Raw genomic sequence first — 27,678 nt, 5'->3', positions numbered from 1 at the left:
CCCATGTCCAAGGCATCAGATAGAGCATGTGGAGTATGGCAAATGGTGATAGTAATCCAGGGCTCCTGGCTTGCCGTCACTGCCGCTACACTACCCTCTCCTTCAGGTTGTCCGGCTTCCGCATATAGTTTAGAGTTTTTTTATGGGATATTTTGCATTAGCGCCTATGAGATGCCCAAATAGTCCTTTAGCCCCTTGCGCCCAAATTTCCCGATTCCCTCATTAGGAGAGCACAGACAATAGATGTGGGCCCTTGTGAAAGTAAATATATTAACAAAAATACAACTGGAACACTCACTACACTCACTTTAGTAGCATACTTTGGTAACATTGATAGTGGGTAGCTGTTTAGTCTCACAAAAATAAAGGGTGCTTTCAACTGTTTCTTATCCCAGTAGGATAATTATGGTAGCAAAGGGGAAGGAGCCTCCATATTTTCTGGTCCACTCTCTGGAGTGAGATTTCTGATAATGGAGAAAGATGGTGAAGTCCCACCCACTCGGGGCACTTTATGTTAAAGTAATACTATCGATTCACATATTTTTTTCAATTGACACAGGAATTGTTTGGGAAGTGCTGCTAAGTACTGGTGTATACATTTTAGTAGCAACTTCTTTGTTTACTGTTAGCAAAATACTTTCAAACTTTACTGACGCCAAAACTGACGGCTGACTGAGCCATGAGGAGAGGGGAAATTCCACTCACACTTGATCAGTTAACTCTATGTGTAACTCTGCATGTGACAGAGAGAACAGCTGCAGCTTCTGTGTCCTGTGTTTCTGACTGAAGTGTCTGAAGAGAGCAGAGGAAATATAACTAATTGTCATAGCTTTTTATACTGTTTTTGCTCTCAGAGTTTGATATTTGCTTTCTATAGTCTGATATGCAACTCTGGCTGTGCATTGAAGGAGACACCCCTTCTGCAATTGATTTGTCCCAATATAGCTAAATCCTACCCTCAATAAATTACAGTTTTTGCCTCTGATATTTAACATGAAAAGTAGGAAAATGTTTACACAGCTACTTAGACATTATTTGCACACTGTCATTTTAGAACACTTGGGTATCCGATAGTATTCCTTTAAGTACAATTACACAGGCAAACAATTACTTTTAGCTGTTAAGGGATATGGAGTGATTTGGGGGGGCGGCAATACATTGTAGTGTATCAATGCAAATAAATGTGTTGTTAACAGCAGTGTTTAATAAAAACACATTTTTGTTTCATACATTGAGAATAGTTGCATTTACTTTATATAGCCATATGAAAAAAAAAATCTGTAGCTCACACAAGCCTGCTTGCTGACTACCACAGGCTCACTCTTAACCCCTCTTAATGACTCATGGGCCCATATGCAATTCACTTTTTCACCTGAGTTTTCTCCAAGGAGATAATTTTTCATCTTCAAATTAAAACAACTTTCCTACACTTTTCAACTAAAAAAGCACCAAAAAATAAATGAAAAAGTACTATCAAAATTATTTTGAGCATTTTCTTGCTTTCTGAGGGCTTAAAATGCATTTTATTAACAAATTTAAAAATATCACCCAGGAGAAAACTTAGGAGAAAAACTGAATTGCACATGGGCCATGCTGTCTTCTCCTCCTCATGAGTTGTGAGAAAGGAAGGGCGAGCGAAGTGGTCACAATTGGCAATGTTTAAAAGAAAAAAAGGGAACCCTCTTGTCCCTTCAAACACTTAAAGGGAGCCTGAACTAAGAGGGCTATGGAGGCTGCCATATTTATTTCCTATTAAACAATACCAGTTGCCTGGCATCCTGCTGATCTCTCTGGCATCAGTAGTGTCTAATTTGCACACCTGAAACAAGCATGTGGATAACCTAGTAGACTTCAGTCAGAGCACCTGACCTGCATGCTTGTTCAGGGTCTATGGCTAAAAGTATTAAGGTACCCATACATCTAGCGACTTGGTGACAGATCGACCATCAGATTAGATAATTATCGAATCGGATGAAAATCGTCGCCACCAAGTGTGCCTGCCCGATCGAAGATGGAACCAATTTTGGGCTGAGCATGTCAGTCAGACATGCTGCAAGATGTCGGCCATCGTGGTTGATGAGGTGCATGTCGGTAATGGCAAACGATATTAGGACAAGCAATAAACCCCTCTGGGGCTGTCCCCCCGAATGTTAAATGTGCCCACTGCAATCCGCATACAAGCACCCCACGTGGTTGCCGAAGTAACTTGGGCGCGTCTGTGACGTCACACATGCGTCCACATATATGCCGGCAACAACGTGGGGCGCCTGTATGTGGATTGCAGCGGAGCCCAGAGTCAGCGGCGGACATGGACAGGTAAAGTATAGTGCAGCAAGGGGGAGGGGGCCATATTTAACGTTGGGGGGGGGGGTGGGACAGCGTCGCATCGGCGAGGTGGTGGGTGCTGCATCACAAGGTTGATCTTGGAGCCATTTCAGCATGAAATTGATCGGGTATCGGCCTGCGATGTATGGGCAGCCAACAGATGTCTCTGATCAGAAAGAGATCTGTCTCTTGATCGAACTGCCCATACTTAGTCTGATGTGTGGGCACCTTTAGAGACAGGCGATCAGCAGGACAGCCAGACTATTTACATTGTTTAAAAGAAAATAAATATGGCAGCCATCATATCCCTCCTACTCCAGATGTGCTTTCAGCTTCAGGATTTAACAGTGCATTTACGTGTTTGGAATCACTACAGGGTCACTTTAAAGTACTAGTGTGATCAATTTAAAGGAAATCTTTTTAGTTGAGGAAATAAAATATCTCTTCAGTTCAGCTCTGTCCAGTTCTAGGATTCGTCACAAACAGATCTTAATATACTCTAGATAACGTTTAATCACAAAAGATTTGTGCAATACTGCTTACACTTTTATTGCAAATTGTAAGCAAAAGTGGAAATTCACTTGCAAGAACTTGCAATAACATTTTGTATTGTACACAATATATTATAACGGATGTCTCAATACAGGTACACAGGGGAACTGGCACTAAAATGGTGACCACAACTCTAACCATTATATTATTCTATAACTAATGCTAACAATACCCTACCCAGACTACCTAAAGTATAAAAATACAGAGCCTGTCATAACTGGACGGGGCAAAGGTGAGGCAACAGCCATTAATTCCGAGGGGGTGGAGCGATCACCTGCCTGGAGGAATTACCTTGGATTTGACCCTGAAACTCTTTAGACTGGCCTTTACTAACTGGTTAATTTAAAAACACTAGACTTGCCTTGTTGGCATCAGAAGTAATCGCACTGTCTCCTTCAAAGAACACGAGAGATAAACTAATTGAAGAGTGCTTCATATACCCCAGATCTTGTTGTATTTTATAGATCTTATCTTTAGCTTGCAAAATCAAATCCTCCTGGTCACTCCAGTGGTTTGTTCTATACACATTGACCCCAGTCTCACTAACTCCCTCTGTGTTATTGGTAACCTGTGTGCTGCCAGTGGAACGTCAGTACAGGTTAGGGAAGTTCTGAATAGAATCATCATTCTGCTAGATAGTAAGTGCAAACTTGAGAATTGTAATAGGTCATAATGTCTTGAAATAATGTTTAGTATTATAATTTGCATACTTTCATGCCTGTTTTGTGGAACATCAGAAAACATGTAAAAAAAAAAGTCATGTTCTTGGAATATGCAGTAGATGGCGCCAGAATATAAGATATCCCATTTCTGAGACCCCCAGCACTAGTTTCCATAGTACTGCAGCGCTTGGCTATAGGTACACAGCAGACAATTTCTTCAATTCACTACAGGCCCCTACTCACCTGGAGATGGATCAGGGAACGCACAGCAATGCGACCCATCGTCCCGATCCATCATCCTCCCTCTGGGGTCACTGCAATGGCACACGACGGGTACGAATGAGTGTTTAAATGATCACAGCACTTTGCGAGGGAGTCGTCGAGTATCTTAAAGATGCAATCCGCCGTGATGGCGGTAATCACCGTGCATCACAAAACGTCATTCAGGTAGCCCAAGCAACAGACTCACCAAACTGATTATCCAGAACTCAGAAATCAATGTAGTCATTCTGAACGCACAGGACATATAACAAGTCTCATTTCACAGGCATCCATTTCCTTTGCAGACAATCCAACTCTGCCTGTTTTGGGGTAGGGGCTGAACCCCATTGAATTCCAACAAAGCAGGAGAAACCACCCCCCCCCCTCTTCCCCGTAGTACAAAATGCTCTGCTTGACCAAGCCAAGTGTACTGACATCACATTAAACATTTGAAAGATTTCCAGGGTGCATTAAAGCTTATTCACTATTTCCTCCTTTGCCACATGTGATATAATAAAGGGAATTGTTATGTAATCATAGTAAACAGAAAGATCCCTATATCTTTTTAGCATCTTTTAGTTATCTGCCTGCCAAATGATGCTGCCATTCACATTCTGTTGGAGGGAGATGGAATTTAAGCCAGTGGTTTTAATTCTTCATCTTTTCTCCATCCCTCTGGGAATGTCCCTGACTTGATGGGCATGTTGCAAGGTTTGGGAATGAGTAATGGATGGAATTCCCACCTACAGCAGTCCTCTGAGGCTCATTTGCAGGCTGATAGTTATTTACCAGTCAGAGAAGCAGAGCCGCTCTCAGCCAAAACCCAGCACAGCCCTCAATTTAAATTCACATTTTCCAACTCCTACAAAGGAATGCAGTTTCTCCTAGGCAGAACCCACATATCTATTTATCCGATTATCTGAAAGGACAACTGAAGTGAGAGGTATATGGAGCGTCATGCGCATGCGCAGCAGAGGTTTTCTCGTACTGCACCTGAGCAGGAAGCTCCTAGCGACGGTAGCGCTAATGAGGATGAGCGCGGCAGGGGGGCACGCAAGCGCAGTGGCCGGCGACAGGCTTAGTCGCCCAAATCTAAACTGAGCCGTGGCCGGGGACCGCAGTATCCTAGAGTACTGGCGCGGGCACAGGTTGGCTGCACGGGGCTGGTAGAAGCCCCAGGTAAGTGAAATCGAATTTTTTAGATTAACTTAAAGGACCTCTGTCGCAAAAATCTTAAAATTTAAAATACATGTAAACATACAAATAAGAAGCACGTTTCTTCCAGAGTAAAATGAGCCATAAATTACTTTTCTCCTATGTTGCTGTCACTTATAGTAGGTAGTAGAAATCTGACATTACTGACAGGTTTTGGACTAGCCCATCTTCACATGGGGTTTTCAGGGTTTTCTTTATTTTTGAAAGCACTAAGTGAATGGCAGTTGCTCCGTCTAACTGCCAAAAAAGTGTGCAGCGAGCAGGGAGGCTGGTCAGCATCCTTGTATACATTTTTTTCAGGGAGTGTCTTTATAAAGAATAAAGGCCATGCTGAGAATCCCTTATGAAGAGATGGACTAACCCAAAACCTGTCGGTAATGTAAGATTTCTACTACTTACTGTAAGTGACAGCAACATAGGAGAGAAGTAATGTATGGCTTGTTTTACTCTGGAAGAAATGTACTTCTTATTTGTATGTGTATTACATTTTAAGATTTTCGCAACAGTTCCTCTTTAAGCATCCTTTTAAGTGCGGATAAACATATTAATAAGGCTGCAATCAGATTAATCAATGCTTTATAGTTGGGCCCCTTGTGTTCAGTTTCATGGTAGCAAACACCTTAGGGAACAATTGGCAACAGTGTTTGTATCAAACTTCCCATTAGCCACTTTAGCCATTAGCCACCACATGGTGGTGTAGTGGTTAGCACTCTTAGGCTGCATTTCCACTTGTGCGGTGCGAATCGCCGCGGAAAAAATTCGCATGCGGATGCGAAATTCGCATGCGGATCCATGCAAATTTTCAAGCGAATTGGCATGGATGATGATGCATGCGAATTTAACCATGGCAGTGCTGGTGTGCTTTTCCATTGTTTCTATGCGAATTCGCATTCGAAAATTCGCATACCCAAACCTCATGCGAATTTCCTATTAAATACATTGTATGCGATTCGCATAGCGGTATGCGGCATGCGAATTCTGATGGCTCTGCCATGCAAATTTTTTCTGCACAGAAAAACGCAAAGGAATCCTGACAAGTGGAAACAGTCCCATTCACTTGTATTGCTATGCGAATTTGCATGCGAAAAACGCATGCGAATTCGCTATAGTGGAAATGAGCCCACCTTGTAGCGCTGGGTCCCCGGTATGAATCCCAGCCAGGGCACTATCTGCATGGAGTTTGCATGTTCTCCCCGTGTTTGCGAGACCCCTTCTGAGGGACAGTTAAGTGACGAGACAATTTACAATTTGCTCACACGCTGCGGAAGATGTTGGTGCTATATAAATACTAATAATAATCAGTTACTCCCTTCAGATGAGTGGAACTTTGGATCAGCATTTACAGGGAACCTGAATTGAGAAGTATATGGAGGCTGCCATATTTACTGGTATTTCCTTTTAAACAATACCAGGAGGCAGTCCTGCTGTTCTCTTCGGCTGCAGTAGTGTCTGAATCAATCACACACCTGAACAAGCATACAGCTAATCCAGTCAAAAACATCTGATCCGCCTACTTATTCAGGGTCTATGGCTAAAAGGCAAATGATCAACAGGACATACAGGCAATTATGCATTTTTTTAAAATGGAAATAAATGTCAGCCTCTATATCCCTCTCACCTCAGGTTTACTTAAAGGACAATCAAAGCAAGAGGGACATGGAGGCTGCCATATTTATTTCCTTTCAAACAATTCCAGTTGCCTGGCCGCCCTGCTGGTCTATTTGGCTGCAATAGTGTGTGAATCACTCTTGAAACAAGCATGCAGCTAATGTGTCAGATCAGACAATAATGTCAGAAACACCTGATCTGCTGCATGCTTGTTCAGGGTCTACGGCTAAAAGTTTTAGAGGCAGAGGATCAGCAGGACAGCCAGGCAACTGGTATTGCTTGAAAAATAAATATGTCAGCCTCTATATCCCTGTTACTTTAGGTTCCTTTACTTACCAGGAAAGCAGGATAAATGCCAAAGTAAAGACTGTGACTAGTGTTACCAACTGCAGTCTGCAGATACTGTACTGCTTATTGCATTCTCCCAGGAAACAGTGGCCAATGCTGTATAGCGATTCCAGCTAATGCATTTTGTATAGGAAGTGCTTTAGCACCGCAGCCTTCAGCCGCTAAACACTTAATTGCACATCAGTAGCTGGGTGTTTACATAATTCTAGATAAAATGGGGAATTACCAGTAATCAAAAAATTAGCATGTGCCTGTTTAATCCACTGCTGAAAAAAATCAATATTTAATTACTTTGAATTATTAGCTTTAGCGCACATTTTCTAATTGGGTCACAAATAATGAATCAGAATGAATAAAGAGCATTGTTTCATTCTGTAGAGCTCCTTCAACTATCTTAATTAGACAGGATGGCAATTAAGAAGTTATGCATGAGAAAAGGAATGGGTAATAGCAATGTGTGCCGTTGTGTTGCCTGTATGATACATTCTATACGAAGAAGACGGCCTGCGTATGATATGTAGTATTATAGTGCCAATCAATGCTATAAACACATAGGTGGTCAAGATATGGTATGCCCGCCCCCTGGTTTCCTCTGATAGGCTGAGGGAAAACCTGATACAATTAATTAAAGCAAACTTGAAGCGACCAAATAAAAGTTTGCTCTAATGAATTGTATGTGTAGTATGGATAACAAATAGAACATTAGTAGCAAAGAAAATCTCATTATTTTAATTTCAGTTATATAGCTTTTTTTTTTCTTCTTAATAACATTGCATCATTGCATCATTCTGCCATATTTGCAGTTTAGAAAAAACACTCTGTTTTTTTAAGCTATAAAACAAAGCAGAAATAATGCCCTTTGAACTTTCCTGCAGTAAAACCTTATCTCAAGCTGTCTCTCACTGTTTCTTGGCTGTTTAAAGAGAACCCGAGGTGTGTTTAGAGAATGTTATCTGCATACAGAGGCTTGATCTGCCTATACAGCCCAGCCTCTGTTGCTATCCCAAACCCCCCTAAGGTCCCCCTGCACTCTGCAATCCCTCATAAATCACAGCCGTGCTGTGAGGCTGTGTTTACATCTGTAGTGTCAGTCTCAGCTGCTCCCCCGCCTCCTGCATAGCTCGGTCCCTGCCCCTGTCCCTTCCCTCCAATCAGCAGGGAGGGAAGGGATGCAGGCGGGGACTGGAGTTCTGCAGGAGGCGGGGAGAGCAGCAGACTGACACTATAGAGATAAACACAGCCAGCTCTGACAAGCTGTTTGTCAGCAGCGTGGCTGTGATTTATGAGGGATTGCAGAGTGCAGGGGGACCTTAGGGGGGTTTGGGATAGCAACAGAGGCTGGGCTGTATAGGCAGATCCAGCCTCTGTATGCAGATAATATTCTTCAAACCCACCTCGGGTTCTCTTTAAAGCGGTATAAAATGCTGACATAATATTCAATAAAAACATGTTTTCCTACTTTTTACATGCCATACGGTTATCATATTTGCATTTGTGCATAAGTATTATTATTCATTTAGAAGTTATAGGTTCCCAAAAGTACAGTTTTTTGCTTTGTAAGCTGACTTTACATTTTATTAATAACTGGTTTTATTCATTCAGGCAGACATGCTTTGACTCTCTGTGTTGAGCAGCTTCTCCACAGTGAGAGAATGTGTCCCATTCCTCAATTGATACATTTAAGTAAACACAAGATCACAGTATCGAAAGTTTGGATGCGTCTGCATTTCACTGCACTGAACTTTCAAGCTCTGTGTGTAACCCTTCCAATGTTGGTCTAGTAAGAACAAATACTGGTTGCATATAATATGCTGTAAATAATGTTTTAGAGCAAAGATGACATGCAGGGTTATATTCCGCTTTAAGTGCTTCAGAAATCAGGACTGTATTTGACCCAATTCATTGAAGAGCTGACAAGCTGAAGTTTTGTTTTTAACTCTTCCTGTAATAGAAAACCTGAGACTTTTTTTCTTTGTTACTAATGTTCTATTTCTTAGCTGTATTACACATACAATTAATTATTTCATAAGTTCATTATCACTTCGGGTTTGCTTTAAGTACATCAAATTTGAGGTTTTGGAAAAACATAAATCATAGTTGAGCTACAGTGATTTAGGCAGCGTTCACACTTGTCTCATGTGTTTTCCCAGCCAATGGGATTATTTACAGCAGCACAGAATAATTACACACACTTTGTGCGTTTTCTCATCGACAGTCACTGAGCTACTGTGGCAAAGTGATGTCATTGTAACACAGACACACGTACATAGTGTCTCAAGAATCATGTGTGGAAAAACACATGCCTAAGGCTGGGTTCACACATAAAAGGGTTTCCTGTCCTGTCAGCTTTTGACAGTTGGCATCTGTTTTGTGTGCGTTTCTTTGCCACGTGGGAGAAAACTGCAGTGCCCAGAGGAAACCCGCGCAAACATGGGGGAAACACAAACACCAGTGTCTTGGCTCGGATTAGAACCCTAGTACTGCATGGCGTAACTGATATATCCATTTTATTTTTCTGCTCACAATCACATTCTAGAGTGGCAACAAGGCCTTAGCCTTGGTTCACACATAAATCTGTACATTTCCAGTCTTGTCCGTTTTGTATAATTTTTTGTATGTGTTTCTATGGCTGTGCTCACATAAAGGGTGTAAATTTCGGGTACAGTCCTGTCAGTTTTGTATCTGTTTTTTTTTGGGTGTATTCACACAGGTGTACGGTTCCAACCCAGCTAAGTAAAACTGATAGAAAACTGATGCAAAACTGACAGGATAGGAGTAAGGTCTTGTTGCCAATCTAGAATGTGATTGTGACCAGAAAAATAAAATGGATAGCACATATGCCATGCAGCACTAGGGTTCAAATCCAAGCCAAGACACTGGTGTTTGTATGTTTTCCTGTGTTCGCGCGGGTTTCCTCTGGGTACTGCAGTTTTCTTCCACATGGCAAAAACAGACTATTTAAAACCACAGACTATGATATAGTAGGCGCTTCCCACTTATATACATTACACATCTGAACAATTTAAAAAATAGGGGTTTATAACAAGCAAAAGTCCTGTTAAGTCAACCAAATGCATTACTTTTATTAATTTGCAGATTTCTTCCGATTTCATACAACAATGACATGTCGCTCCAAGTGCAGAGTTCACTGGTAGCCTGATGTGTTTGCAGCCAATAGCTACTTCTTCAGAGCCACATGAAAACACAAGTCCAGAAGACACAAACGTCTCCAAATTCTGTGATGCTCTAGATGAAAGCTTGCCAGGGTAGTGCTCTCGTCTCAAGACGAATGAGGAACGCACTACCCTAACAAGCTTTCATCTATGTGTGCCAAAAACAAACTATGGTGGGAATTAAACCGTGAGCTCCTCTGGAGGACAGTTAGTGACTGGATTCTGGAATGCGCTGTGGAAGATGTCAGAGATTTATAAATACATAATATTTCTATGATCCAAGTGACAGTTGAAAACATTTCCACCTGATAAATAACATTAATACGGGTGCGTTCACACTATGCATATTGTCTTGTGCAATAAATAGTATTCACTGCCCATACCATTTTGCTATTGTGTGGGCATAGTAAAAAGAAAGTGCAAGGTTTGCTTAAAGGACACCTGAAGTGAGAGGGAGCAGTAGCTGTCATATTGATTTCCTTTAAACAACACTAGTTGCATGGCATCCTGCTGATCTTTCATGTACCAGTGGCGTCTTAATCACGAACATGCTTTTTCAGGGTCTATGGCTAAAAGTATTCGAGGCACATGATCAGCAGGGCAGCCAGACATATTTTGCATTGTTTTAAAGGAACTAAATAATGCAGCCTCCATAACCCTCTGACTTCAGGTGTCCTTTAATTACACAGGCCCTCTACTGATTGTAAACCTGAGTTATGATGAATAATCATCATAATCAGCGCTGTCGGAGTCTGTTTTTTTCAAAACGCTCCCACTGACTTGCATTAAAATCGTGGTAAAATCGCGACAATTGTGATTCTTTGAAAAATTGCGATTTTACCAAAATTTTAATGCAAGTCAATGGGAGCAGTTTTTTTTAAACGCTCATACAGCTGATGGTCATAAGAGTGCTCAGACAGCGTTCACAGTGTGTCTCGGGCCTAAGAGTATTGACAAGAAAAGAAATGTGCTTTTGATCAGATTTTCAGTGTATACTATAAGCTTATACAAGGGAAAACAGCATTTAAATATTAACTTCCAGAAGGATATCTTTTAATTTAACACGTCCTGATGTTGAATTTTTTGATTCCTGGAGTTAAAGGACCACTATCGCCAAAATTGTAAAATGTAAAACACATGTAAAAACATACAAATAAGAAGCATGTTTCTTGCAGAGTAAAATGAGCCATAAATTACTTTTATTTAAATGGTGGTATGTGCGCTCCTCTCAAACTTTTATGGTGTATGTGACTAATTCACACTACAAAAATATGTGTTAGCATATACCACTTGATTTTATACTCCTGTGATGGATCGTTGAGCAATGGGGGTATCACCGGAAACAGTAAAAAAGGGCGCAGGTGGCTAGTGGACAAATCGGGCGCCGCCATTCACTCCCATAATAATTATCGTTTACTGGGCGCCGAACAGGAAAAAAGGGCGCCTGAAAATAATAACGTTTACCAACGGCGCCCAAAGATTTTTCATGTTTTTTAACTGCTTGTGATGATTTACGTTTCCTATTTCAATAAAACATTATTTTAAAAGTTATCCCTTAGTGTTTGTAAAACATTATTATTCACGAAACAAAGCGATCAGTACGTAACGTAAATTGTACTATATTTTATCCCTTACTGTTTTTAAAACATTATTCTACACACAATACAGTGATCTCTAAGGAGGGTCTTAGGTTTAGGCACCATCAGGGGGGTCTTAGGTTTAGGCAATAACAGGGGGGTCTTAGGTTTAGGCACCAACAGGGGGGTCTTAGGTTTAGGCACCAACAGGGGGGTCTAGGGGTTAGGGGTAGGTACAGGGAGGGCTACTTAGTAATTTTTTTTTAAACGTTATTATACGTTTCACTATTTAAATGGAAGATTAACGTTTTTACAATTGCCGATTTCATGCACATTATTTAATGATTTATAACTTTATAAAACATTAATTTTAAACGAAATACAGTACAATTAATTTTTAAACGTTATCCATGCTTATCGTTTAAAACCCCGCGCCCTTTTTTCCCAGCACCCCTTTTTAACGTACGCGGTATCACCACCCTAAAGGATTGACAAGTATGTGCAAATCTGCAAAAACAGTACAGCGCTTACATAAGCAAATCTGAGGCAGAACTTCTATATAAACCACAATCCTATAAATAGAAAGATACAGAGCCATAACACAAGTTCCAATAAGTCCACTTATAAGCCCACCGTCTTCTTATAAACCTTATCATAGTATAGAATACTCTTACCAGCGCGTGTGGCTGATTGAATTACAGATCAGCGAATAGGCTCAAATTAGAAGGTGTCCCTCCAGTCAGCAAACCTTCTTCCTAGATGTAACTCAGAGACATGGGCAAAGCATAGCGTGATCCTGCTTGCAAACGCGTATTTTCCACCACCAAAACCGCGTAGCGTGTACCAATCCCAGTAGTGCCTACACCACAGTGCACCAATAGTAGAAATGCAGGCTCACCAGATGCTATGGCTGATCCTGCTCTGACCAGCTACCAGTGCTTAAGTATGCAAGTTTCTCCTCTTGGTAGAATTGCAGAGTTAACCTTAAAAACTCAAAACAGAAGCTCCCATAGCATAATTCCGTTTTAATAGCAGAAGTAAAACATAATATTGCACTCACATATGTTAAACGACAATGCGCATATCATAATATCGTAAGACGTCCTTACCGCCGCTGTTGTGTTCAGCATCTTCACACACCACGCCGCTGTTGTGTTCAGCATCTCCACACACCCGCGGCTTTCAACATGGTGCACTGTGGTGTAGGCACTACTGGGATTGGTACACGTTCAGCTCTAGCCAGCAATGATATACTAAAACATACATCATTACAGGCATTCATTAAAATGATACACTGATTAAATGAAAAGTGTGTATAAAACCACAAGCCTGCTGTACTATGGGAAACTAGTAATGCCACAATATGAGTATACTGAACAGGGGCAATTGATTTATAGCATAAAAACGTATTGGAGCAGCAGCATAATATACTAAAAATAATTGGGAAAATGACACGTCAGCTAGTTCCGATGATGGAGGTCCACATTATTAGACCACATGGGCAGCCGTCCTTGCAAAACACAGGGTAATGCATTCAGGGTAGTTAGCAGAAGAGACCTGCCAAGGTTACTGCGAGAAGTAACAGACATAAGCAAGTAGTCTCCAAAAGCAAGTCAGAAACTGCCCAGGCAGACAGCTTCATATATATATATACAGTACATGCACAAGTCTGTAACAGCTTACATACCGGCAGTAATCGGCAGCAAGCTTCAGACCGGAACTCAGAACTTCCTCTCTGCTCTATAAGATATGCAACAGCATAATAACCTTTAAAGACATATTGTTAACATTCCGTGTTTACTAATTAGCTGCTCTGTCGTGGCAGAGGAGTTTCCTGAGCTGACGCAGCTGAGAGGGATCAAATTACAACTCGTGATTAGACACAGATGAGGGGGAATTAGACATGCTAAACTCTCTAAATACATACAGGGCGTATTTCTCTTTGTTTTCCTTCTTTCCTGTGCAAGAGTTCAGGTCTATTTTAAACTGCAGCCTCCTGTCAATTAGAAATGGGCAATAAAATGCTAATCATTTTTAGTTGGTACTAATGAAATATTAATTTTATGCACATTTATTCAGCTTGGATTGGATTAATCAAAATTATCAGCTATCCCAATTGACTGGTCTATTTCCAAGTTAAACAAATTTAACATAAACTGGGCGTCAAATCAAAATTATCAGCATCTCACCAACCATCTCTGCTGCCAATATGTACAGAATAATCCATAAAGATATAGGCCTCACCCAATTCTGGAATACTGGCACACAGACGCATAATAATGTTAAGTGGCATTGAATGTTTGAGTCCTCGAGAGGAATGTGCCAGTATATGCCAACTGATGCTGAATAGTGTAAAGACAAGTAGCTCCAAAGTGAACTGGATGGGCCAATTTCAGACAAGTTGCTATGTAGGGAAGAATGGAAGATTTCTGCCCCTCCTTGTGCCATGTACCCCCAGTATCAATAACCATCTTTTTTTTCCGCTTGCAGACTGGTATTGCCCAGGACATCATGGGGCTCCACTGCCTGAACAGTGCCATCCCACATCATTCTTTACATTTAGGGACACTGTCACCCCCCTTCCCCTCTCAGAGCACCCTTATTCAATGGCAAAGGGCTCGTCCCCCATCTCTAGTACCCAGAGTTAGGTAGTTATAGCATGGAGTGAACTTACATTGGAATCAGGGAATTCCATTGCTTCCCATTGGAAACCGTAGTCGATAGGCACCCAAGTGAGGGTAAATGTGTGCTAGGCTGATATGGTCCTGTAGTCCAGCAGCTTCCCATTGGTTCAGATAAATGGAAAAATGAGTCCACTGAGGGAATTCAGATACTTTTGCCAGGATTCCAAATGAGAGCAGTATTGTCGCAGTGTGTGGTAGATGTGGACAGGCATCAAGGGGTCTTTCATCAAGATTTCATGAAGAATCGGGTTTTAGAGTGATACACTGAACTAAAAATAAGAAAACATTTGCCAAAAAAGTAGGTCAGTAAAAAACATTTATAGATAAATGTATTGAGGTGTCCGTAAGTATAAATCAAGAACGTTATGGTATTCACAGTGATTGGGGTTTTGTTTTTGTTTTGGCTTTTTATTTTTTATTTTTTTTTACTGCAACAGTCATCTAAATTTATTCTGCTATGCAAATAGATATAATCATGCCTAGTTAGACAATATAATTAACTTATATTACGCAGAGCATCCACATGTTTGGTATCGTAGATATTGTGAGAAAATGGAGAACATGTTCAAACTTGTATCTGGTAATACTGTGCATCGCACTATTAACATTTTCATAATTTTATGAGAGAAATAGAAGATTTATTCTCTATCCCTGATGTTTGACAGTTAAAAATTAAGCATTCAGTTAGGTCCATAAATATTGGGACATCGACACAATTCTAAAAATTTTTGCTGTATACACAACCACAATGGGTTTGAAATGAAATGCACATGATGTGCTTTAACTGCAGACTGTCTGCTTTAATTTGAGGGTATTTACATACAAATCAGAGTTTGTCAAACAACATCTAAAAAAATCCTTTACAGGTCTGGAACAACATCCTATAGATAGATAAGACCAAGATCAACTTGTACCGGAGTGATTGGAAAAGAAGAGTATGGAGAAGGAAAGGAACTTCTCATAATCCTAAGCCTACCACCTCATCAGTGAGGGCCCGTTTCCACTAGAGCTAATCTGCATGCGTTTCCCTAGTTAGACATACAATGTATTTAATAGGGAATTCGCATACGGTTTTGGTATGCACATTTTCATGTGAATTCGCATGGAATCAATGGAAAAGCACACAGGCACTGCCATGGTTAAATTCGCATACATCGTCATCCATGCACATGAAAATTCGCATACACCCGCACGCGAATTTTTACCGCGCCGATTCCCACTGCACAAGTGGAAACGGGCCCTTAAGCATGGTGGTGGTAGTGTCATGGCGTGTGATGTATGGCTGCCAATGGAACTGGTTCTCTTTTATTAATGATGTTACTACTGACAAAAGCAGCAGGATGAATTCAGAAGTGTTTCAGGCAATATTATCTGCTCATATTCAGCCAAATGCTTCAGAACTCATTGGACAGTGCTTCACAGTGCAGATGGACAATGGCCCAAAGCATACTGCAAAAGCAACCAAAGCATTTTTGAAGGGAAAAAAGTGGAATATTATGCAATGGCCAAGTCAGTCACCTGACCTGAATCCGATTGAGCAAGACTGAAGACAAAACTGAAGGGAAAATGACCCAAGAACAAGCTGGAACTGGATACAGTTGCAGTAGAGACCTGGCAGAGCATCACCGGGGATGAAACCCAGCGTCTGGTGATGTCTAGGCATTCCAGACCTCAGGCTGTAATTGACTGCAAAGGATTTGCAACCAAGTATTAAAAAGTTTGATTTATGATTATTATTTTGTTCCATTACTTTTTCTCCCTTGACAAGTGGGAGGCACATATGAAAACTGTTATAATTCCTACACCGTTTAACTAATTTGGATGTAAATACCCCCAAATTAAAACTGATAATCTGCTGTTAAAGCACATTGGGGTCGGTTTACTAAGCTGCACTGTTACAGCAACACAACTTAATGACAGCAGTGAGTGGTAATAACTGTCAGCGCACACTATGCTGTCATAACGTGCGCAGCTAAATTGCTCTCGACTCTGATAGTTTATCGAGTGCTTCATTAAACTTAACGAGCGCTCCACTGAACCCGCCTAGAACCCCGGCGGGTCTAGTGGCTTCGAAGAACGATATTCCTGCACTTTGATTGGCCCAGTAGGCTGCCTGTGACAGTCAGCCTACTGGACCAATCATAGTGCAGGAATATCATTCTTTGAAACCACTGGACCCTCCGGGGTTTCGGGCGGGTTCAGTGGAGCACTCATTAAAGGGAACCACCCTCATGTATTTACCATATATACCATATATATCAGTGGGAGCATTAGAGAAAACATCTACCCTGCTGTCTGTTTCATTTTTAACTGTTCAGATTGCTTCTTTCAGCCCTGATAAAATCCCTGACTGAGCATTCAGTCTGGCTTTGCTATAATAACTCAGCTATAATAATTCCTGAGCAGAGCCACAAGGGGGCAGGCTTGGGCTTGAAAAGACACCACAGAACACAGACTCAGCTATAATAATTCCTGAGCAAAGCCAGACTGAATGCTCAGTCGGGGATTTTATCATGCCTGGTAAGAAGCAAGCTGAACAGTTAAAAAAGTAACAGAGCAGGGTAGGTGTTTTCTCTAATGTCCCCATTGATATATATGGTAAAATACATGAGGGTGCTTTGTCTCTGGTTCACTTTAAGTTTAACGAAGCGCCCGTTAAACTATCAGAGCCGAGAGTAATTTAGTTGCGCCTGACAGTTATTACCACCTTCTGCTGTAGCAGCGCAGCTTAGTGAATCAACTTCAACGTGTTTGTTTCATTTTAAATCCATTGAGGTTGTGTATAGAGCCAAAAATGTTAGAATCGTGTTGATGTCCCAATATTTATAGACCTGGCTGTATATTAATACAGCTAAAACAAATATTTTACCTAAAACAGTGCAACGTTTGCATTATTACGCAAAGCAATTAAAAATGAATTATCAGGTGAAATCTAAATACTGCAAAATAAACAAAATTTGTCCATACCACCAGTCCTGATGGGGTTAAGCCCTACATAAATGTTTGATGATTGTTTCCTGATTGAATGGCTTATGATAGAGTATGGGGATAGTCTCCTATCTCTATAGCTGAGAATTGGGATTGGCCATCAAGGGGTCCAAATACCTCCATCTGTCTTTCTAATGCTGGGAATACACTATTCATTTCTGGCGCTAGATTCTCCTCTCAATCGTTTTCGACGCTCAATTCTGCAGTCGTTTCTCTTCTCTTCCGCTTGTTTTTCTTATCTTTTTCCATTCACTTCTATCAGAAATCGAGCAGCGAAAGGGAGATCGGGCATGTCGGAAATTATCTATCGAACCATCTAATCACCTCAAAAACGAACCGTGTATTCCCAGCATTACTGTATTGTCATTCTTTCATGTCTGATGTACAGAACTGTGTAAATACATTATCTGCCAAAATGTGCTTATGTGATTACATTTTATTCAATTTAAACTTTGGCACCCAAACTACTGATAGTTGTAGCTAATCATCTATAATCGGCTACAACCATTAAATTCTATGCAGTAGCTGAATGGCTACTACTCGCATCAGGAGCCTAAATAACAAATTGGGTGCCCAATTGCCGAACTTTAACACAAGCGTCTATGAGATGCCTGCTGCTTACAGTGCCGAAGCGGCCTAATCCACTTTAAAGAGACTCTGTAGCAAAATTTTGAGCCTTATTTCTTCTATCCTACAAGTTCCTATGCCTGTTCTAATGTGCTCTGGCATACTGCAGCCTTTTTCTAGTTGCACTGTCTCTGTAATAAATCTTATCTTCTTTCCTCTGTCAGCTCTGTTGGGCTCAGGCTGGAATGTGTGGAATGTGCAGCACTGCTTGTGATAGGCAGAAGCTTTACACACCCTCTCCAAGCTCTCCACTCAGCCTATCACACTCTGGTTAGCAGCCATGTCTTTTGTTTGTAAACACTGCCTAAAACTGGCAATTACAAGCCAGGATCTCAGCAGGGAGTGGCAGAAACAGCACAGAGGGCCCCAGGAGAACATCATGAATAGAATGGTATGCTTTTTATTGTAAGAATTTTAGAGTACAGATTCTCTTTAAGCTGCTTATTATCAAATCTTAAAACAGACCTGAGCTTAGAACTTCCTTTCTGCTCTAAAAGATAAGAAACATTATAATAACCTTTAAAGAAAACTCTTTGTTACAGCTGATACAAACCCTGCAATACATCTGTAGTGTCTACTTCCTGCTTTCATGGAAGCAGACAAGGGGTTAACATCCTGTGTTTACAAATTAGCTGCTCTGTGGAGACAGTCATGTAACACAGCTCAGAGATCAAATTACACTTGTGATCAGTCACAGATAAGGGGGAATTAGACAGGCTAAGCTCTCTAAATACATCCAGGGTGCATTTCTTTCTCTCTATTTTCCTTCTGTCCTGTGCACAAGTTCAAGTACACTTTAATATGAAGGAAACATTTTGATTGTGTAAATGACTTGTGTGTTTTGCATTGTGGAAAATGCAGATACATTCTTACTGTTAAACGTGACTAATGGAACGATAGGGATTTGACAGAACCTGTGGAAGGGATGTGTCCTAAAAGCAGGCCCGTTTTCATGGCCGTACAGACAGTGCGACTGCCCTGAGTGCCGGGCGGAGCGGAAGGTGGGGGGGGCGCAATGGCAGGGGAGAGCGGACGGTCATTGTGATACAACTCATCTTTGATCCACGCTTCTTCAATCTCCTTTCTTCCAGGCGTCTGTTGCATTGGTAACAGCGCCCTCTGTGATGACGTAACCACATGTCATCACAGAGGGCACTGTTACCAATGTCGCCACAGATGCCTGGGAGGAAAGAGATTGAAGAAGCGTGGATCACAGGAGGTGAGTTGTAGCGCTATGCCTGCTCTCCTCCGCCGCTGCCTGGCGATACTGGGTGCACCTGCCTGGCGATACTGGGTGCACCTGCCTGGCGATACTGGGTGCACCTGCCTGGCGATACTGGGTGCACCTGCCTGGCGATACTGGGTGCACCTGCCTGGCGATACTGGGTGCACCTGCCTGGCGATACAGGGTGCACCTGCCTGGCGATACTGGGTGCACCTGCCTGGCGATACTGGGAGCACCTGCCTGGCGATACTGGGAGCACCTGCCTGGCGATACTGGGAGCACCTGCCTGGCGATACTGGGTGCACCTGCCTGGCGATACTGGGTGCACCTGCCTGGCGATACTGGGTGCACCTGCCTGGCGATACTGGGTGCACCTGCCTGGCTGTACTGGAAGCACCTGCATGGCTATACTGGAATCACCTATACCTGACTATACTTGGGTGAATCTATGCCTAGCTACCTCTTCTGGGGGGGACCTATACCTGGCCAACCTATACTGCAGGCACCTATACCTGGGTCTGCGAGGGGGGGGGGTTTACACCTTCACCCTGGGTGAAACTGTCCTGCCTAAAAAAATCACTCTTTCTTATCCGAATCAGTTGGGAGGTTGGATAATGATTTATATGTCTGACCTCGATTCAGTAAATATACTTTTCTTTGGATTGGCTTTCTTTAGACAGCAACCAGTTTCTGCAGCAGTGCATTTCCAAGACACATTGCTATGGAAGCAGGAGATTTGGGCGCATGAGACAAGTGGACAAAAAGGGCGCCCCATTCACTCCCATTATAAATATCGTTTAATGGGCGCCAAACAGGGAAAAAAAGGCGCCGGAGATTATTAACGTTTTACAAACGGCGCCCCGGAGATTTTTAAGGTTTTATAACTGTGCTTGTGATGATTTAACTGTACAAAATGAGCCTGTGATGGATAACGTTTATAAAGATACTAAATCACTATTTCTACAACATTTCTAAAACATTATCCACCCCAAAAAATTATTTACATTTTTTATTTATTAATGTTTGTAAAACATTATTATCCATAGGGGGTCTTAGGTTTAGGTACCAACAGGGGGTCTTAGGTTTAGGCACCAACAGGGGGGTCTTAGGTTTAGGCACCAACAGGGGGGTCTTAGGTTTAGGCACCAACAGGGGGGTCTTAGGTTTAGGCACCAACAGGGGGGTCTTAGGTTTAGGCACCAACAGGGGGTCTTAGGTTTAGGCACCAACAGGGGGTCTTAGGTTTAGGCACCAACAGGGGGGTCTTAGGTTTAGGCACCAACAGGGGGTCTTAGGTTTAGGCACCAACAGGGGGGTCTTAGGTTTAGGCACCAACAGGGGGGGTCTTAGGTTTAGGCACCAACAGGGGGGTTTTAGGTTTAGGCACCAACAGGGGGGTCTTAGGTTTAGGCACCACCAGGGGGTCTAGGGGTTAGGGATAGGTTCAGGGAGGGTTTTTAACAAACGTAAATATAAGTTTCAGTTTAGAAACAGGGAAGATTAACGTTTTAATAATTGCTGATCTCATACACATTATTTAATGATTTATAAATTCTTAAAACACTATTTGTAAACGAAATTCTACACAATATTTTTATAAACGACAATACTGCTTATGGTTTACACCACGCGCCCTTTTTTCCCGACACCCTTTTTTGATGTACGCCATTGCTATTAGGAGGAGAGGACTGTATTTGTCATGACAATTTATCATACATATAACTACATTATATTCATGCATCTGTTATATGCAAATGATTCCTGGATTTTTTTGTGTTATTTTATAGCCAAGAAGAAGAAGCCCAAGCTTTTGAACAAGTTTGATAAGACAATAAAAGCAGAACTAGATGCTGCTGAAAAACTGCGTAAGAAGGCAAGTCTGTATAGATATAAACTGCAAGTATAATCGTGTGTATGTACAGTATATGTAATACATAAGCCATTTAGTATTCTCATTCAACAGGAACAGAACTATTAACTACACTTTGTACGTTAGTCTTACGGAATTCAAGGATGGCCATAAATGGACAGATCACTTAACAAAGACAGATGGGGTGAAATCTGCACTGCTGGCTTTAGTTGTGAGTCAGAATATCACTAATTTATTCCGCTGATAAACAGATACAGCACAAGGGTAGCGAGGGGCTCAACACAGATTCTGTGTGCAATTTGAGACAAATGTAAGGCATCTTGCACACTACATGCGACTCCGATTTTGTATCTGATCCAATTTTGGATTCCGATAAAAAAACGTACTGCATGCTGCTAAGATTTTTAATCGGAATCCAAAATCGGACGTATAAAAAATCGGAATCGCAAAAGGCCTTAGACTGATTCCAGCCAGTATGTTGACGTTTTGGTTGTCATATTGTTGACTGCATTGTTGCTTTACATGGAGGAGAGGAGCTGCTGTTCATGGAATGGTTGGATTGGGGGTAGCAGCAATGAGACATATGGTTGGGATAAAAGTATAAATATGGCAGAATCTCTCTTATTCTCTGTAATCTGCAGCAAGATGTCCCCACAAAAAAGGATATACCATAAAGTGGTATGAAACTCAGCATTTCCTCTTGGTTCTAAAAGATTATTTACAACATAAAATCTACCACAACATTTTTTTAGCAGATTTCAAACCGTTAAACACATCACTTTGTTCTTCAGTGGAAAGCTTCCGGTCACATCCAAATGTATCTTATGTTTTCATTTCTTTGTCAGATACATTTAGTAAACGTTAGCAAACTGCCGAAACTGAGCTGAGAAGTGATCACGAGATAGATTTTATTATATAAATACAGCATCTATGCAATAAAATGCAATGGTAGTTTTCAGAGGAGGTAAACTGTACTTGTCATTTGTGAACAGGTAATGTTACTTGTAAACGAAAGCAAACATGGGTAATAAAAAGTAGGAAAACACGTTTTTATTGAATGTTATGTCCCACTTTAAATTGACCCACCTGATCCCAGTAAAGGTGCGGTTTTGGGGAAGTGGGGCAATAAGCAGGGCTTCCACTTCTCCTGGCAATTCCTTTTTATCTTGTAGAAATGGGGGCCGCTGCAGCACATTGTAAAGCATATCAAAGTGGGTGATTGATGACTGAGTGCCACTGTAATACATTGTGGTAAACAAAGGCATTATGTGAGCCTCCCTCTGCTGGGATCTGGGATTAAGTGATCACTTTACATCACACACAGTGTAATCCCATTTTCCGTATCTCCAAGTCATAACCAGCCGACATAAATGAAAATAAAGCGGTATTACTTTTCCCTTCATGCCAGGCTTTGCTGCAGGCTGAATTTAGCTGCAGTATATCAGCCGGATGTGTCATCCTCCCAGCTACAGCTGTGCCGGTTAATAACACAACAGTGAACAAGTTATCTTGTCATACTTATTGCATTTCCAATTTCTACAATTTTCACTCCCCCTCTCTCAGTGATGGATGCATTTCTTCCTTCATTGTCTGCATTACAGGTAACTATGGTATGTAGGCTGTTAAAGCAAGTAGTATTTATGTGCAGAATAATAGCCATAGTTTATATAGACTATAGATAATGATAGATTTATTAATATCAAGCCACATAAAAAGTAAATGTCTGCTTAATCTTATTCAAGAATTACACCCATCAGTCACAGCATTAAAACCATGGGCAGGTGGAGGAAATGGCAGAGATAATCCCCCTTCATCAGGCTGTGGGATGCTGAGGCGTAACTAAAAATCACTGCCCCCCCCCCCCCCCCCTGCAAAACTTCTGGGCCCCCCACTATAGATAGCCAGTTATAGGTGCCCCAGGGTTATGAGGGGGAAGCAGCGGGCATACACAGCAGCGGGGAGGGGGGCCAGACCCCCCCTTCCCTCACCTCGGGCTCCGCCTTCAGCGCTTCCCCTCTAGAAATTGCAGCAGTGGGCAAGGAACACGGACTCACCTCTTGCATACCATGTGACGTCTGCTCTTTTCTGCATTGCCTGCCGCCACTGCTGTCATTTCTAGAGGGGGGGAGCCTGAGGTGAGGTGGGGGGAGTCGTGCCCCCCTCCCCGCAGCTGTATGTTCCCCCTGCTTCCCCTACCTGCACTGCGCCCCCTACTGCCCCTAAAAATGGCCCGAGTCAGGCCAAATTCAGACAGACTACAGCCACCCCCCAGAGTTGTGGGGGGATCCAACTACAAACCTTCCCTTCCTCCGATACAAGGGACTATACTTCAGATCAGGTGTTTGTGTGACTACACTTGTTATTGGTGTGAAGATCATGATGGCCATAGTTGTTTTATGACCCTTGTGAGATGGGCTCTGAGGCTGTAAGGGTCGGTTTACACTTGTTTAAAAAACGTATCCGTGGCTTCCAGGGCCAGATTTACCATAAGGCACTGTAGGCACGTGCCTACAGGCACCTGATGATGGAGGGGCGGCTCACTCCCTTCCACTAGCGCCTCCCTCCTTCCCTATGCTGAGTCCCGAGCGGAATGTAAATGAGGGTTTAGTCACCTGGCTCGTGGCATTCCACTGACAAGATCTCCCTTCAGTAAGGGCACCACTAGCTACTTAATACTGAGGGTACCTCTGCCTACCTATTACTAATGGACACCTGTAGCTACCTATGACGGGTAAGGGAGAAGTGACAGCTGTGCCAGCCAGCACACTTGCGGTGCGATTCAGTGGGGGTTATGGGTGCCTTGAGGGCGAAGTCTAGGGTGCCAGGACATCTGTGCCTATAGGCTCCTGTGATGTAAATCCGGGCCTGATGGCTTCGCTTTTTGGCCTGGATCAAAACCGGAGCCACGGATACCAATGTTAGCGGCTGTCTTCATACACTTTAAAAAACGGATCCTCGGCCCGAGGGATCTGTTTTGAAAAACTGAACGGAGAGTCCAGGGCACCAAAGGACGGGGTGTGAATTTTGAAAGACCCCCTCAAATTTTCCCTGGGGGGGCCCATTAATTGCAGCTACGCCACTAAACTGACTACATGAGTTCCGAAAATAAAAAGGCATGCAGTGGAAAAATATTCTTACACGTGAAATAAATTCAGAAATTCAGTTCAGATTTGTAGTTCTCTCTTTTGCACTTTCCAAACTCCAGGGCTGTAATAGAGCTCAGCCCACCAAAGTCACTACACTATTTATACCCCGTTTAGGTGATATCCCTGTGCTTTTCCACCAGAGCAGATCTATGCAGCAACACCTGGGATGCTGAATGATAACTATGCAAGGTCACACGGCTAACCCAGTTCTAGTGATGTTGAATAATTTGATTTGTACGCACATGGAAGGCTCTAAGTGAATTTTACATTAGGTTCCATATTTAGCAGAGCCAGTAGAGCGGGTTTGTAATGCATGAAGGTTTATCACAAATGTCCACCTGTGTGCCTGTCACCGCACTCATCTCTATTCTGCACACAGCTCACTGACCTCTGCCTGCTTATTTCTTCCTCGGTGATGCTTTATTAGCGTGCATGGCTAGTGGGATTACTTGATTTGTTTCTCTGTGTGTTGTAAATTGAACATGGCCTTTAATTATTATTTTGTTTATGATTCACAGGGAAGAGTGGAGGAGGCATTAAAGGCGTTTGAAGCCCTTATAGCAAACTATCCACAGAGCCCTAGAGCCAGATATGGGAAGGCACAGGTAAAGTATCGTTCAAATCAAACTTAGAACTGCTTACTGTGATTAAAGCACCACAAATATAAAAATAACCTCTATGCGCTGTCAGGAGGTAATGCATGGTAAAGGCAATCTGCGGTGCTTGAACTTGCAGAGTGCAACCCAGCTCCCGTTTTTCCTCTACATTCGGAGTGTGTTCATGTACATATTTATTCCAATAATAGGCCAGAGGAAGAAGGTGGGCATGAGGTAGGTCACTATAATGAGTAACAATCAGCCAAAAAGTCCAGATTTACTGTAGGAATCTCGTATTTCCCTGACCAGGGTCTGCTTTAGACTTTGTTACTGCTCTGTTAAGTTAGTCCTGTCGAAGCCCTTTTTGGGTGAAACATGTAGAGTTAACACTAGCACTGTATATAATCTTGCATCCCTTCCATTTGATTCTTACCACATGTATATATTTATATCTTCTGTGAAGGGCTGCAATTGAGGGAATGTACCTTCTTTAATACTGTTTGGCTCAAGGTGATAGACAGCGCCTGATGCCATGAGTTGTGTGAACCTTTACTATATATATTTTGCAGGGTATCCCACATCTACAAATGTTCTGACTGGACAGGGAACGTCCAGCCCAGCCTGTGTGAACCTTAATTAGATGTGTTCCACAACTTTCCTTCCATGCATTTTTTTGCCTTTGAGGGGCTACGCTCTTGACAGGGCCTACCAGTGGGAATAGCTACACCCCACTCAGATTTGTGGGTGGAAACATCAAGGGCTTACTCTTGGTATACCTCCCCCCCCCCACAGTGCATATGTTACATACTGATTGAATCATATTTTCGATCGCTTAATACAGATTGTAGTGTATGAAAATGGAGAAGCTGGTTGGGCCAACCAATCCTGAACTGAACAAGCACATTAGCAATCGTTTTGTTAAAGAACTGGTTGATCAGTGTGGTGGATTTTCGTCATAAATATGATCGTAACTGTAATTCTTTTGCTGCTGTTCGATTACATACAATATTTTCTTTCAGTCTGAAAGATCTTATCAAAAATGCAATTATTTTCTAAAAACAATTGCACTGTAATGGGCTCCTTAAGTGATAGAGTAATCGATTTATCAAGCCCTGTGCACAAAGAATTGGAACAAAAGTGGGATAGGTGTTAGCAGCAGCATTAGCATCACATTTCATCTGTTAAATTCTCACTGTCCAAAGTAAGATTTTTGATAAATGTTCTTTGTAAATAGAGATATGCTTTAAGGATTGTTAATACTCTCTTCATCTGCCTTCATATATGGCATACACCATCTGATTGTTGATATTTTGGATAAACTAACATCGGAATCTGCTATCAGTATGCACTGTGCATTGAAGTTATAGCACAATACCAAAACTTAAACAGGTGTCTGAATATCTGTGCAATGTTGGCATACTGGGCTTTCTACCATGAAGGACAGCAAACAATTGACAGTGCTCCTAGGCTGCAAATGAAATGAAACCAACAGGGGTGTGCAGATCCCCCAGAGACTAAAATACACAGCTTGAATACAAATCATATGCAAATGATGCACTAATCCCTAATCTAAGAATTTGAATGCAAACTGAAGCACATGGATGCAGCTAGCCATAAGTCTACTTATGTTTGTTTTGTAGAGCAGGAGACATTGTCTGTGCTTCCAAAGGCTACACCAGATTTAACTACCTGCATAGATGTGCAGAGCTCGAAAAATGGGAAAATTACACAACTTGCAGAACTTTCTACCATAAAGGATGAACGTCAATTACAATGGCTTCATGTACCTGTTCTGGCACTGAACTGCTGTTGTACCTGTTCTTACACTGAACTGCATAACCCTTGAAGACATATTGAAGGCAATACCAGGGGCAGAAAGTGAGGGAAGATCTACACACACTGACCAAGACTTAAATTAAATTAAAATGGCTAGAATTGTATTTAAAGTGAACCTCCGGACTAAAAATCTACTTAGCAGAACTGAAAAGGCTTGGTGTTTCTTTAACAGTTTCACAGCATCAGAACTTTGTTTTTCTTACCAAAGCATCATTTTTAGCTGCATTTTTAGCTAAGCTCCACCCATCAAAAAAACCTGCCCGGGCTTTTTTCCCTGATGCTGTGCAAAGCATGATGGGATTTCCTATGTTGTTGTTCACGTTGCCTAGCAACTGGGAGGGGTGATCAGCACACAGGATAGTTGGAACTGTGTATCATGCTCCCTGTCACCTCCTTTCAACCAAAAAGATGGCTGTCCTCATGAAATTAAACATTTGCCTGTTCTTTTAAAACAGGGTAGGTATGAGATTATATTACCTATCTATTTTATTTAACATAACTAATGTAACTTAATGCCAGTATGTTTGTTTAGGCTGACGTTCCTCTTTAAAGTCCTATACTGAAAGAATTTCAAAGAACAGGCTTGCTACTTTAAAACAGAAATGTTACTGCAGATCCTCAGTCCCTCATTCCCGAGATCATAATCCGACACTCTATGTCATTGCTTTTTGCCCTTGTAGGCAAGCGTGTATCCAGAACCACTGATGTAGAGCACTCTGTAGTTTTTTATTTTATATGTCGTGTATTCTGTAGTCGTCTTGGAGTCTTAGTTCTTTAGAAGAAGACAGCTCTTAAGAAGACAGTATTTTTGACTATATCTGTACAGCTTGTAGAAGTAGCATCATCGGGTGCTCAGTTACATTACAGTAAACCAAAACCGCCAAGATTTAGTATAATGTGTTCAAACAAATCTAAAGGCCCTCTACATAAAGCAGTGTGAAGCACAGCACAAAATTGCCGTCTTAAAACAGAAGATGCGGCAATT

The 27,678-nt window shown here is 41.9% G+C and overlaps 1 protein-coding gene across 4 annotated transcripts in view; it reads left to right on the top strand.

The window, feature by feature from the left end:
- The window catches only part of ASPH (aspartate beta-hydroxylase), a 259,231-nt gene that overhangs the window by 168,299 nt on the left and 63,254 nt on the right, over nucleotides 1-27,678 (top strand). For all 4 annotated transcript variants that reach the window (XM_068237435.1, XM_068237433.1, XM_068237436.1 and 1 more), the window contains 2 exons: nucleotides 21,033-21,118; nucleotides 24,780-24,866. In XM_068237435.1, coding sequence (XP_068093536.1) covers nucleotides 21,033-21,118; nucleotides 24,780-24,866 — 173 coding nt within the window. The remainder of the gene's footprint in view (nucleotides 1-21,032; nucleotides 21,119-24,779; nucleotides 24,867-27,678) is intronic.

Source organism: Hyperolius riggenbachi, chromosome 5 (genome assembly GCF_040937935.1).
Source record: "Hyperolius riggenbachi isolate aHypRig1 chromosome 5, aHypRig1.pri, whole genome shotgun sequence".
In the NCBI taxonomy this organism is placed as follows: Eukaryota; Metazoa; Chordata; class Amphibia; order Anura; family Hyperoliidae; genus Hyperolius; species Hyperolius riggenbachi.
Note: the sequence above shows the minus strand (reverse complement) of the source record. Positions and strands in the feature narration are given on the sequence as shown.